Source organism: Macaca thibetana, chromosome 11, assembly GCF_024542745.1.
Source record: "Macaca thibetana thibetana isolate TM-01 chromosome 11, ASM2454274v1, whole genome shotgun sequence".
Taxonomy (NCBI): domain Eukaryota; kingdom Metazoa; phylum Chordata; class Mammalia; order Primates; family Cercopithecidae; genus Macaca; species Macaca thibetana.
The window spans coordinates 31,487,677-31,501,903 of record NC_065588.1 but is presented as its reverse complement, the minus strand read 5'-3'; the positions used below and the strand labels follow the sequence as shown (position 1 = coordinate 31,501,903).

Sequence of the window (14,227 nt, the reverse complement as noted above, 5' to 3'; positions counted from 1 at the left end):
AGTCTTGCTCTGTTGCCCAGGCTGGAGTGCAGTGGTGTGATCTTGGCTCACTGCAACCTCCGCCTCTCGGGTTCAAGCCATTCTTCTGCCTCAGCCTCCCAAGTAGCTGGGACTACAGGCACTCACCACCATGCCAGGCTCATTTTTGTATTTTTAGTAGAAACAGGGTTTCACCACGTTGGCCAGTCTGGTCTTGAACTCCTGACCTCAGGTGATCTGCCCCCCTCGGCCTCCCAAAGTGTTGGGATTACAGGCGTGAGCCACTGTGCCCGGCCTGACCAAGTTTTTGAGGCCTTGCATATGTGGCACTTATTTTTATTTATTTATTTTTAATTTTTATTTATTTTTTATTTTTTTATTATTATTTTTTGAGAGAGTCTTACTCTGTCACCCAGGCTGGAGTGCAGTGGCATGATCTCAGCTCACTGCAACCTCTGCCTCCGGGGTTCAAGTGATTCTCGTGCCTCAGCCTCCCAAGTAGCTGGGATTATAGGCATGCACCACCACACCTGGCTAATTTTTGTATTTTTAGTAGAGACAGGGTTTCACCATGTTGGCCAGTCTGGTCTTGAACTCCCGACCTCATGTGATCCACCCGCCTCGGCCTCCCAAAGTGCTGGGATTACAGGTGTGAGCCACCATGCCTGGCCCAGGGCTTATTTTTTAAAAAATGTTACAGATATTAAAGTTTGTATATTTTCCTAGTAGCATCAACAACCTGTTATTACCTAGATAACCACCCTTCTTTCATCACTCAAATATAAATTGAGGGGCTATATAGGACCAGAGTTCTGCTACATACCAGAAAAGTGAAGAACCACAGAGTCCAACTCTTGCTCTGTGGAGTTTATAGCACAGCTAAGAAGACACAGAAAAGTCATTACAAGTGTTTTTGAAGAAGTACAGGGTGCAATAGGACCTAAAGGTCAATTACCCAGACTGTGGCTCACCCTGATTTCTTGATTCTTCTTGTATTTTCTTTTCTTTTTTTTGGGTGGGGGGAGGCGCGGGGGACAGAGTCTTGCTCTGTCGCCCGGGCTGGAGTGTGGTGGTGTGATCTCTGCTCACTGCAACCTCCGCCTACCAGGTTCAAGTGATTCTCCTGCTTCAGCCTCCGGAGTAGCTGGGACTACAGGCGCCCGCCACCACACCTGGCTAATTTTTTGTATTTTTAGTAGAGACGGGGCTTCACCATCTTGGCCAGGCTCCTCTCGAGTTCCTGATCTCAAGTGAGCCTCTCGCCTTGGCCTCCGAAAGAGCTGGGATTACAGGTTTGAGCCACTGCACCCGGCCTCATTTTATTTTTATAGACACAGAGTCTCACTATGTTGCCCAGGCTGGTCTTGAATTCCCGAACTCAAGTGCTCCTCCTGCCTCGGTCTCTCAAAGTGCTGGGATTATAGGCCTGAGCCAACATGGCCAGCCACTTCCATTTCAAAATTGAAAAAAGAAAGTGAAGATACAAGCTACATTAAATGATGGTATGCATGCACATTTATCTTCCAGGAAGAATATTATTCAGTCAAATAATCGAGGTTCTCTCAGGCAACCTCTCTGGAAGGTTTGCTTGTGTGTCTGGTGGTAGATACCCCAAATCCCCAAAGAAGAAAGCAGGGAGTGGTGTGGAAGGGGTTGCCATGTGGAGATGAATTGGATTCAGTTTTCTATCTTTTAAGTTTTATTTTTACTTACATGGCTGGGCACAGTGGCTCATGCCTGTAATCCTAGCACTTTGGGAGGCCAAGGCGGGAGAATCGCTTGAGGCCAGGAGTTTGAGAGCAGCCTGGGTAATATAGTGAGACTCCGTCTCTTAAAAACATTATTTTTTTAAATAAATAAATTTTATCTTCACTTAGGTGGAGGCAGAGTCTCCCTATATTGCCCAGGCTGGTCTTGAACTCCTGGTCTCATGGGATCTTCCCACCTGGGCTTCCCAAACTGTTGGGACTACAGGCGTGAGCCACTGAGCCCAGTGAGTTTCCTTTCAAAGGAAAAAGAAGTGGTTGTCGAGCTCTTTCCGAAGAGGCAAAAGACAGAGCTGAGCAGGGCAAGAAAGCCGTGCCCTTGGGAGGAGCAGAGTTCAGGGTCTAATTCCTGTTGCTTTAGCCTCCGATTGCTACCTGCCGGGAGAGCCGATAACATCGCATGGGTACAGGGCTGCGGAACTGGAGCGCCTTGGCTATTTACACTGACCTGGAAAATGTCAGGATAAATGACAGAAGGCGGGGGTTGGTGACTGCACTCCTTCTAGAAGTCTCAACGCTTTGTGGGTATTGTGTTTTTTCCCCCTCACCGTTGACTTATCACTAAGTCACTGAGGAAGGATGGCCTGTAAATCGGAAGGGAGGGACTTAAAGTGAGACAGGCACCCCCCACACAGGTCACAGTTTAAAAGAAGATGGTTCAGACCGTTATGCGAAATGATCTCAGAGTGGCTGTTCACCTTCCCCAAAGCTGCATTAAAAAAAATTAGGATGGGTGACATCCCCCTTAGAAGACAGACCCCCCACACTGAGACTAGCCCTCTTATCGGCTGGCCAGGGCGAGGACGGGTGTGTGCAGGGTCGCCCTCGATGCCGCAGCCGGAGCAGGTGGGCATGAATGCGGCCCCACGCCAGGCTCGGCCTTCGAGCCCGCTGGGCGCGCGCGCACCGTAGAAGCGCGCGCCTCCGCCCCTCGCGAGCGCGCCCCCCACCCCTCACCGTTGCACGCGCCGAGCCCCGGTGCCCCCGCCTGCCCCGCGCTCCCACAGCCCGAGCGCCGCTCAGCTGACCCGCGGGCGCCAGACGCGGCGGCTCTCAGCTCGCGAGCGCAGCTGCGGCGGCGCGGACCTCTCAGGGCGACACTCCCCCCGCGCCCCTCCCCCACCTGGCCGGGCTCCGGACCCGCCGCGCGCGAGCCCGCGGCCGCTTCCCCCGCGCCGAGCGAGGAGGCAGGCTGCGGCGGCGAGAGGCGGCTGCGCGGCCATGGGCGCGCCAGTGTCGCCCTAGGGCGGGCGCAGATACCACAGCCGGAGCGGTGGAGGCAGCCTCCACAGAAAGCCTTCCCGGGCGGCGGCGGCGGCCACTAGAGCAGCGCGGCCGGGATGAGCGGGAGCGGCGCGGCGCCCGGCCCGGGCTCGGGCTCGGGCTCCTCCCCGGCCGCCTGCCGCTTCGCGCACTACTTCGTGCTGTGCGGGATCGACGCGGACAGCGGGCTGGAGCCTGACGAGCTGGCGGGTAAGGCTAGGGCTTGGGTTCCCTCAGGCGGCGCTGGGTTCCCTCAGGGGCGCGGGGGACGCTGCGGGGACGCGCGGGAGGCGGGGTGCGGGCTCCAGACAAAGTCAGCTCCCAGCGGCGTCCCCCCGCCTCTCTCTGGCCGAACGGGCGCTCGGGCGCGATTTAATGACATTGTTATTTATTCCGCGTGCGGGCTGTGCGGCTGCGCCCACCCGGGCTTTCGCCTCCGTGCGCTGGGTTATTAATAACGGGCGCGGGGGTGGCCCCAAGGGCATGGTCCCCGTCTGGTGCATCGGCCCCTTCGCCCGCAGCCGCACGCGGAGGCGGCCAGTGACTCACCGGGAGCGCGGGTTGCCCCCCGGCCGCCGTGCCCGCCTCCCACCCGCCGGCCTCCCAGCTCCGGCCGCGAAGTTTCGGCCCCGCACGTGACGCCGCTCTCGGGCCTCTTGGGGGAGGGGGAGTCAGACTCAGCTCGGCTGCCGCGGGGGTAGAGTCCGCGGAGGCGCCGGTGGCCGTGAGGTGCGAGCGCGGGGCGGAGGCCGGTCGGACTTCATCGTGGACTCTGCCCTCTGCGCCGCCTCCCGCTCTGCGGTGCCGGCCAAGTCACCTTTTGGAATCCTGTGGATTTGGCCGCGTCTGGGAGCTGACGGGGACCTTTGGACGGTCGGGATCCAGCACCGCGCTTTGTTGACACTGCCTACACTGTTCCCGAGTTTAAACTCACTTGGGTGCACCGTGTGTTAGTGCCTGGTTTTCCCGGAGGGGTACCGGTCCCTCTGCTTGATTCATTTGATGGCGCAGTGCGGGGCTGTGTTGGGGAAACGATGCGGGGAAAAGGGGCCGTTAAAGGGCAATGGGGGGGCGGCGGAGTGCGCAGTGTCGAGAGGAGGCCGGGGATAAACGACTGATGTCATTTTTCACCCATGTTCCTTTCCGCTTGCCTCCGCGGGATCTGAATCTTGATATGTTGTTGTCGTTAAATGGGTGAGAGAAGTGACATCTACCGCCTGAACTTTGTGTTAGTGTTAAAGACTTAGGTCATAGCCTTTCAGAACAACTTCCTTAGGACAGATAATTCCTTATTGATTGCACCAACGTAAATTTTTCGCTTTTCCTTTGGTGGGGGTGGGGAGACTGGGAAGAATATATTAAATAATAAACAATAGTAAACAAAACTGTTAAGCCTTAAAATACAGTCCGATCAACCCACGTCTTGGCTATCTTTTTCTTAACTCAGCTTCACAGCAAAACATTTTCTTTTTTTCATATTCTTTGGAGGTAGAAACACAAAACATTTTCAACAAAAACTGTAAGTCTAGTTTTAAATTTTGGAGAACTAATAGAATACCAGGTTTTTCTGTATGTGTAATTATGTAATCACATTGTTTCTTCAACTAAGATTTCATGTACATCTTAAGAATGGCTTTGTCAAAGGATATGAAGAAAAAATGTCTGCAGAGAGATTAGGGGAGATTCTTCTCAAACTTGGTGAAGGAATATTCTTATTTTTCTAGACTCCTTTTTTCCCTAAAGATCCTAAACATTTGTGGCACCAGAGTCACTTGGAGGCCTTCTGTCAGTGATGACTGATGAAAGGAAAAAAGCCTGTATTTTTTCTTCTCCATTTGCTTCCTGAAGCTAAAACAGTACCTTTTAGGTGTGACCTAGGACTCTTTAGGCACAGTGAGAATGACGTTAACAATACCATCAGACTTTAATGCATTTTTAAGAAACAAACTCTGATGTCTCTTTTTGCAAAACTGTGAGTGTGGGTGATTGGGATTTCTGCTTCTCATAATATTTAATGTAATCAGGTAATAATGTATTTTGCCTGGTAATATTTCGGTATCATTCATCCAACAGTTTTGAAAGCGTCTATCTGTAGTCGGTTTTTTAGGCACTGGGGACAGCTGTGAGGAAAGCAGTCAGAAATCCCTGCCATCATGGAGCATACGTTCTAGTGTAAAGAGATAATGAAAATACAGTAATCTCTCCGTAACCATGGGTGATGGATTCTAGAGTGTCCCCCACACCAAAATCATCGGATGCTCAACTCTCTTATAATAAAATGGTGTAGCATATATAACCTATGAATATTTTCCTATACACTTTGTCATCTCTAGATTACTTATAATACCTATTAACATTGTAATGTTATGTAAATAGTTGTTATACTGTATTGTTTAGGAAATGATGACAAGAAAAAAAGTCTGTGCATGTTCACTACAGATGCAGCTATTGTAGGGCTAACTACATTTTCAATCTGTGCTTGGTTGAATCTGTGGATGTGGAGTCCACATGAAGTGCTGACTGTATATAGTTCTCCAGATGTTAATAAGTGCTATGAGGAAAAATAAAGCAGGGGAGTAGATTTAGGGACATGTCAGCAGAGTGGTAGGATGGTGGGGTTGTGATTTTAAATAAGATGGTTTAGGGAAGTCCTCACAGGGAGGGTGATATTTGAACAGAGCCTTGAAGGAGGTGAGGAAGCAGGCCAGATGGATCACCTGGGGGCACAGCATTGCAGGCAGAAGAAACAGCAAGTGCGAAGACCCTGAGTGGGACAGTCCCTAGTTTGTACTGGTAACAGCAAGGAGTCCAGTATCCCAGTTACTCCGGAGACTGAGGCGGGAGGATCACTTGAACCCAGGAGGTGGAGGTTGCAGTGAACTGAGATTGTGCCAGTGCACTCCAGCCTGGGCAACAGAGGGAGACTCTGTCTCAAAAAAAAAAAAAAAGGTGTTTGTGGTGAGAGATGTTGTTGGCTTGGTGAAGTGGCAGGAAGGACTCAGATTCTAGACAGATGTTGAAGGTTGACCCAATGAGATTTGCTGATGATTTGTATGAATATGTATGAAATCTATGAATATGGTAGTCATATTGAAAGAAAGTGATCAAAGATGACTCCAAGATTTTTGGACTGAACAGTTGTAAGCTTCTCTCCTGAAATAGGAAGACTGGTGGAGAATCAGCCTGGAAATCAGTTCAGTTTTGGATGTGTTAAGTTGGAGGTGTCCATTAGGTGTTCAAATGGAGATGTCACATAGACAAGACATCTCTTGGGGGGAAGATCTGGACTGTAGGTATAAATTTAACGCCATGAAATTAGATGAAATTACTTGAGGGTTGAGTATAGATAGAAAAGAGAGGAGGACACTCAAATGGTTGAGCCCTGGGGCCATTCTAGCATGCATAGGTGGGGAGAATGAGGAGGAGACAACTGAGGAGATTGAGGAGTATGGATAGTGACATGGCAGGAAAACAGAAGAATGTCGTATCATGTTCTCAACTAAGAATTTTCTTGACTATTTCTGTAGAGCAACATTTGGGGATCATGAAACTGTGTTAGGCAAATGAGCCAGAAGGTGGTTTCTGTTTTGCTGCATTAATTTCAAAGTTAATGATAGTTAAGTTTCTATTTTGCCTTGCTGGAGCTGATCTGTCTTTATCACACTTTCTTAGCAAGTTGTCACCCTGCCTCTAGAAGGTCTTAATTGACTTCTATTAAACATAAATTCTACCAGTTTGCTTCATAGACTTTCTTAACATATGCATGTTCCTAGAATTCACACTGCAGGTGGTGGGACATTGAAATCAAAGTAAAGACAGTAACAGTTAAATAGACTAAGACCTTATAATAAAACTTATCAAGGCTTCAAATAGTTTTTAGACACTCCTAGTAAAACCCAGCTTAAACAGCAATGGAAAAGACTTCTTTCATCTCAAATACATAGATCTCTTAATAGCTGAAAATAATTTAACTATATACATAAAAATATATTTTAAAATGGAGGACTTAGAAACTTTATGGTGATGTCCACATGTATATACTGATATACTCATATTACCTGTTGTCCTTTCTGTACCACATCTTAGTTGTTGTGCTTCTCCTACTCATTGTATATTTTCAAGAGGCACTTTGTCCATAAACAAAATATCCTTTGGGAGAAATGTTTAAATTTCCTTTAAATATTAAAGATAAGGAAAAAGTTTCAAAGCGGAATTCTTTATTGCATATAGAAGAAAGGAGGTATAAATGGAGGTAAATCATGCAATTAGTTGATGTCAGGGAAGGCAGACATCATTTTGAAATCTTATTTTATAGCTCTTATTTCCTTTAAAACCTGGCTATAGGAATACACATGGCTTAATTTACAGCAATCTTTTGAGCAATGGGAAAATGAAGGACATGATAAGGCCTTTATTAAGTGACATAAATATACAGGCCCTCTAAGAGAGCAGGGACTTTGTCTCTTTCATAGTGTCTTATATACAGTACACAGTGTTTAATAAGGGAATGAATATAAGTTTACATATGAGTCTATAAATTATGTGATGACCAGAATATTCTTAGTGTTCCCTTGGTAGTCTGGATTCAGCCCTCCTAATAGTTGTTGAAGTCTGATAGATGAGCTCTCTGCCATAGAGCTTTGTTTAGATCTTTTCCTTGGTGTCTCTCTGCAGCTATTTTTAGCTTTGGTTGTGTTGGGTGTGGTTTTCAAAAGAGCGTAGAGACAGTGGAGACCATGATCTGAATTCAAATAAGTATAAAATTTAGTCGAGACTGACAGAATATGTCACATTAGTTCTTGAAGGGACCGTAAACATATTTACGGTAAAGAAACTGAGGCTCAGAGATTAAGGGCCCTCTCAGATTACATTTGATCAGCAGTAGACACCTGACTAGTGCCTGGTGGTTCCAGTGTACTATGCTCCGTAGTTATTCTATTTAAGCTCAGAAAAAAGATGAGCTTGACTCATTCAACAAGCATTTCAGGATTGCCCTTATTCCAAACTGAATGTCATAGTCAAGACTGTGCTGAAGTGTGTCTTTTAAAAACAGTGGTCGGGTGTATAGTCTTAGGTGGAATAGAAGCTACCCTGATCCAAATACCATTGGTACTGTGTCAGTTGTTAGCTTTGTTGACATCCTAGGCTCACAGTAGATTCCTGGGAGTTTGGAAGGTCTGCTCCGGGTAGCTCGGGGGCTGGGGAAGGAGTAGTACAGGGATCAGCCTTCATTTTAATGAGGCCAAAGAAGATTCAAGATCTGGTTGCTGTGTGCTAGTTTGACTCTTTGTCCCCAAACCTCATGTTGAAATTTGATTCCTAAAGTTGGAAGTGGGGCTTATTGGGAGATCTTTGGGTTATAGGGGCAGATGCCTCGTTGATGGCTTGGTGCCCTCCTGGAGGTAATGAGTGAGTTCTCCCTCTGTGAGTTCCCGGAAGAGCTAATTGTTAAAAAGAGTCTGGCACCCCTCCCTTACCCTCTTTTTTCCTCTCTCTTGCTATGTGATCGCTAATTGCTTAGCCTTCTGCCATGAGAGGAAGCAGCCTGAAGCCATCACCAGAAGCAGATGCTGGTGCCATGCCTTTGGCGTAGTAGAACCGCAAACTATTTCTTTTTTCTCTCTTTCTCTCTCTTTCTTTCTTTTTTTTTTTTTTTTTTTTGGGAGAGGGGAGGGGCGGGAGTGGGGGACAGAGCCTCCGCTGTTACCCAGGCTGGAGTGCAGTGGTGCAGTCTTGGCTCATTGCAGTCTCAATCTCCTTGGGCTCAAACAGTCCTTCACCTCAGTATCCCTAGTAGCTGGGAACACAGGCGTGTGCCACCATGCCTGGCTAATTTTTGTATTTTTTGTAGAGGTGGGGTTTTGCCATCTGTACAAAGATGTTGCCCAGGCTAATCTCAAACTCCTGAGCTCAAGCAGTCCGCCCCTCCTTGGCCTCCCAAAGTGCTGGGATTATAGGCAGTGAGCCACCATGCCTGGCTGAGCCATTTCTTTATAGACTGCCCAGCCTCAGGTATTTCTTTATAGCAACACGAAAACAGACTAAGATGCTGTGGTATAATGATCACTCAGTTTTGGAAATCTACTGGAAATGAAACTCTTTATAGTGAAATTGGCCCAAAAGTGAGTGACGCTAAATTCTTTATGATAACCCCAAGGCTCAGGCTTATGGCACATTTTGTTAATGCAGGACACACCAGCATAGACAACTGGGAAGACAAGAGAGGGGAAGAGGGTGAGACAAATAGTGTCTTTGTGGGAGGAGAGAAAGGGAAAGAAAAGAGGACAGGGAGAGAGAAAGGAACCTAAAGGAGTACAAGTTCTGTTTGCTGCTAAGATGTTAAGACAGACTGTCCTGAAATTCCTGTGCACATCCTTTTCCTTGTATTTCCACTGTTGGTCACAGATACTTTCAGAGTAATAAAAGTAAATATCTAGAATACAATGCTTTGTTAGTCATGATTTCCGTAAAGCTTCATATGGAGAAAACATTTTCCTCTTCTATAATTTACTGAATGGTGGAGATGGTTCTATACAGGACGCTTTAGGAAACGTGTACCATATGCCTGATCCTTAGCATTTTTGTTTAATAATGACCTAAATTTTGTTTTTGGTAAAACCATAACTAACTATTATATTTTGGATTATTTAATGTTAAATGCTTACAGTGTGTTAGATTCTGGACTACATACATAAGTGATGGTCTCTGTTCTGTAAGAATCTATGATGAAATAGTAATAGTAAAATAGCTAACATATTTATAGTGCTTTCCACATGCCAGACACTGTGCTAAATTCTTGTTGTTGTTTGTTTGTTTGTTTGTTTTTGAGACACAGTCTTGCTCTGTTGCTCAGGCTGGAGTGCAGTGGTGTGATCTCGGTTCACTGCAACCTCCGCCTCTCAGGTTTAAGCAATTCTTGTGCCTCAACCTCCCGAGTAGCTGGGACTACAGGTGCGTGACACCATGCCCGGCTAATTTTTGTATTTTTTGGTAGAGACGGGGTTTCATCATGTTGGCCAGATTGGTCTTGAACTCCTGACAGGTGATCTGCTTGCCTTGGCCTCCCAAAGTGCTAGGATTACAGACGTGAGCTACCGCACCCAGCCACTGTGCTAAATTCTTCGTAGTCATTACCTCATTCAGTCCAGACAACAACCTTAGGGGCATTGTTTTTTCTCTCTTTTTTTTTTTTTTTTTTTTTTTTTTGAGACGGAGTCTCACTCTGTCAACCAGGCTGTAGTGCAGTGGCGCGATCTCGGCTCCCTGCAAGCTCTGCCTCCGGGGTTCACGCCACTCTCCTGCCTCAGCCTCCTGCGTAGCTGGGACTATAGGCGCCCACCACCACGCCTGGCTAATTTTTTTGTGTGTTTTAGTAGAGACGGAGTTTCACCATGTTAGCCAGGATGGTCTCGATCTCCTGACCTCGTGATCCGCCCACCTCGGCCTCCCAAAGTGCTGGGATTACAGGCGTGAGCCGCCATGCCCGGCCCATCTCTCTCTCTTTTTTTTTTTTTTTTTTTTAAAAAGGCTGAGTCTCACTCTGTTGCCCAGGCTGGAGTGCAGTGGTGTGATCTCTGTTAACTGCAACCTCTGCCTCCCAGGTTCAAGCGATTCTCCTGCCTTAGCCTCCTGAGTAGCTGGGATTACAGGCACGCACCACCACGCCTGGCTACTTTTTGTACTTTTAGTAGAGATGGGGTTTCACCATGTTGTTGGTCAGGCTGGTCTAAAACTCCTGACCTTGTGATCCGCCCACCTTGGCCTCCCAAAGTGCTGGGATTACAGGTGTGAGCCACTGCACCTGGCCTGTTTTCTCTTTTGTACACAGGAGGAAACTGAGTCTAGAGAATTTAAGTACTTTACTCCAGTTCATATAATAAGAAAGAAGCCTAGATTGAAGGTCTGCTTGATGTAATTCATCCATACCCATAACCAGTGTATTTGCTGTCTTCCTAGTAACATATGCTGTATCATAGATTGTAAAATCTACCAGTATAGAGATCCCAAATGGGTAACCTTATCATCAAATGAAATTATTTTTTTATTCCTCTATATGGTAAAGATACTAAAGGCGACACTACTGGGCCTTTATGACGTTTATGACCTGACCTAGCTTGTTTCTTCTTTAGTTAGCACTAGTAATTTCTCTTGCATGCATTTCTTCATTCATTCATCAGGGAGTTAGAAGAGTATATATTTAATGATATTTTTGCTTTTGTCAATGAATATTTTTAAAGATAAGGTGTTACTATATAAAGGCTTTTACTATGAAATTTTAACTTTTTAAAAAAACTCTTGCTCTTCTTACTGCGTTTTATTATTTCTTAGCATAAATAATTTGTTATTAGGTGAGTTTATAGTTTTTTAAAGGAATGTATGAATGCTTGTGAAACCATAGCTGGCAGGGCAGTGAGTACAGCAATTAGAGCTGGATACACAGTCAGAAGCTGAGATTCCAGTCCTGGCCTGTCACTTATGACAGCTGCAGGCATCAGTGTTCTTGTCTGTCTTGAAAAGGGTTAAATGAGATGAATGATTTCTAACTACCACCCTTGGGGCCTGAAATTGTTTTTGAGTAAAAAAACTAAGTTTATCCGTAAAAAAAAAAAAAATCCTAAATGTCATAGAACAAGAGGACCAGTACATACCACATGTATAGTCAGCCCTCTGTGTGTGGGTCCCATGTCTGTGGGTTCGACCGTCATCAAATTGAAAATACAGTGTTCCAAAAAAATAAAAACCAAAAATGGTGGTTGCATTTGTACTGAACATGTACAAGTTTTTTGTACTTGCTATTGTTCCTTAAACAATACAGCATAACAACCATTTACATGGAATTTGCATCGTATTAAGTATTGTAACTAACCTGGAGATTATTTGAAGTATACGGGAGAATGTGCTTGTGTTATCTGTATATACTACACCATTTTATGTAAGGGGCTCAAGCATCTTGGGAGTCTTGAAAACAATCCCGCACAGATACTGAAGGATAACTGTACCACATGAGGAGCAATTAAGGAATTACAAAATCAGCCATCAGGAAAGGGAGAAAATCAGTTAGTTTATACTGTTCTCTTTCCAGGAAAGCTACTTTTTTTTTTTTTTTTGAGACAGTTTCGCTCTTATTGCCCAGGCTGGAGTGCAATGGTGCGATCTCGGCTCACCGCAGCCTCCGCCTCCCAGGTTCAAGTGATTCTCCTGCCTCAGCTTCCCGAGTAGCTGGGATTACAGGCATGTGCCACCATGCCCCACTAATTTTTGTATTTTTAGTAGAGATGGAGGTTTCACCATGTTGTTCAGGCTGGTCTCGATCTCCCGACCTCAGGTGATCTGCCTGCCTCTGTGCTGGGATTACAGGCGTGAGCCATTGTGCCTGGCCGAAAGCTACAATTTTTAAGAAGAATTTTGAAATCTTAATGTCAATTAATGTACTCCCAATTATTATCTTCATGGACTTTTAAGGACCCAGGGGTTCCTGTTTGAAATTACCATTGCTAATCTCTAGATTATTACTGTAGTATGGATGACACTGCCAGTTCCCAAATAATAGTCAGTGAGATCTTAGAATAATATTTTTCTACTTAAAATTCTCTAATAACTTCCTTTGTATTTAGAATAAGGTTCAAACTTGTAGATATTTGTTTATAACAAAAAATATTACATTTATTTGTTTATTTATAACAAGAATGAGACAGGATCTTGCTCTGTTGCCCAGGCTGGAGTGCAGTACTGCGATCACAGCTCACTGCAGCCTCAACCTCCTAGGCTCAAGTGACCCTCCTACCTCAGCCTCCCAAGTAGTTGGGACTATAGGTGTACACCACCATGCCTGACTAATTAAAAAAATCTTTTTTTGTAGAGATGGGATCTGTGTTGCCCAGGGTGGTCTTGAACTCCTGGGCTCAAGGGATCTGCCCATCTTGGCCTCTCAAAGTGCTGGGATTACCACTATGCCTGGCCTATGTGTGGGTTTTAAAATCGCTAAAATGGGCCAGCTGCGGTGGCTTACCCCTGTAATCCCAGCACTTTGGGTGGCCAAGATGGGTGGATCACTTGAGGTCAGGAGTTTGTGAGCATGCTCACCAAGGTGGCGGAACTCCATCTCTGCTAGAAATACAAAAATTAGCTGGATGTGGTGGGGTTTGACAGTAATCCCAACTACTCGGGAGGCTGAGGCACGAGAATCGCTTGAATCCAAGATGTCAAGGTTGCAGTGAGCTGAGATTGCGCTACCGCACTCCAGCCTGGGTAACAGAATGAGACCCTGTCTCAAAAATTAAAAATAAAATAAAATAAATAAAAACCCTAAAATGGAAGCTAGAGTTTCCTTAAAAATGGGAAACTTGAGATTGATGAAAAAGCAAGAGAATGGGTAAATGACTTTTTAAAAAAGGTATCTAACAACTTTGTGAAGAGCTAACTACAAAATATATTAGCCTATTCCTTCCCTCTTTAAATAAGATACGGTAAATAAAATTAACCTTTTTTTTTTTTTTTTTTTTAACCAGTTATATGCAAGCAAGCATGCAGGTACCAACAAGGCTTTGATTTTTTTTAAGCAAACATGTCTTATTTATTTATAAACTAGTGTCAAGTGTTGAGCACATAAACGATGGATAGTGTTTATGAAATTTCAGAAAGTGGTTGTACTAAAGAGCACTTGTAGCTTCAGTTGTGGTTTTAAAGGAATATCTTAGGAAACTGCATATACAGATTTGTTCTTCATGGCACCTACATCAGCTTTGGGCACAGTCAGCCAGTACAGTTCTCTTTGTTTCTATAAAGTTTAATCCTATGTATGGGATTAAATGGGACTGTCTTTCCCCATTACTTTCTCTCTCTCTTTCTCTCCCTTCCTTCCTTCCTTCCTTCCTTCCTTCCTTCCTTCCTTCCTTCCTTCCTTCCTTCCTTCCTTCCTTCTTCCTCTCTGTCCCTTCCCTTCCCTTTCCCCTTTCCCCTTCCCCTTTCCCCTTCCCCTTCCCCTTCCCCTTCCCCTTCCCCTTCCCCTCCCCTCTTTCTCCTTTTTTCTTTCGCAGAATCTCGCTCTGTCTCAAAACAACAACAGCAACCCAGGCTGGAGTGCTGTGGCACGATCTCGCCTCACTGCAGTATCTGCCTCCTGAATTCAGGTGATTCTCCTGCCTCAGCCTCCCAAGTAGCTGGGACTACAGGCACTCACCACCACGCCTGGCTAATTTTTGTATTTTTAGTAGAGAAGG

At 45.6% G+C, this 14,227-nt stretch overlaps 1 protein-coding gene across 5 annotated transcripts in view; it reads left to right on the top strand.

Annotated features, from left to right (window-relative positions):
* Positions 1 to 3,085: 3,085 nt before the first annotated feature.
* DENND5B (DENN domain containing 5B) overlaps positions 3,086 to 14,227 on the top strand; it is a 330,200-nt gene continuing 319,058 nt past the window's right edge. For 3 of the 5 annotated variants that reach the window (XR_007717930.1, XM_050750275.1, XM_050750280.1), the window contains exon 1: positions 3,086 to 3,218. Coding sequence is in view for 2 of the 5 variants with exons in the window: in XM_050750275.1 (XP_050606232.1) it covers positions 3,086 to 3,218 (133 nt within the window). In the remaining 3 variants the exon portion in view is untranslated. The remainder of the gene's footprint in view (positions 3,219 to 14,227) is intronic. The other 2 variants (XM_050750279.1, XM_050750278.1) reach the window with 1 other exon arrangement.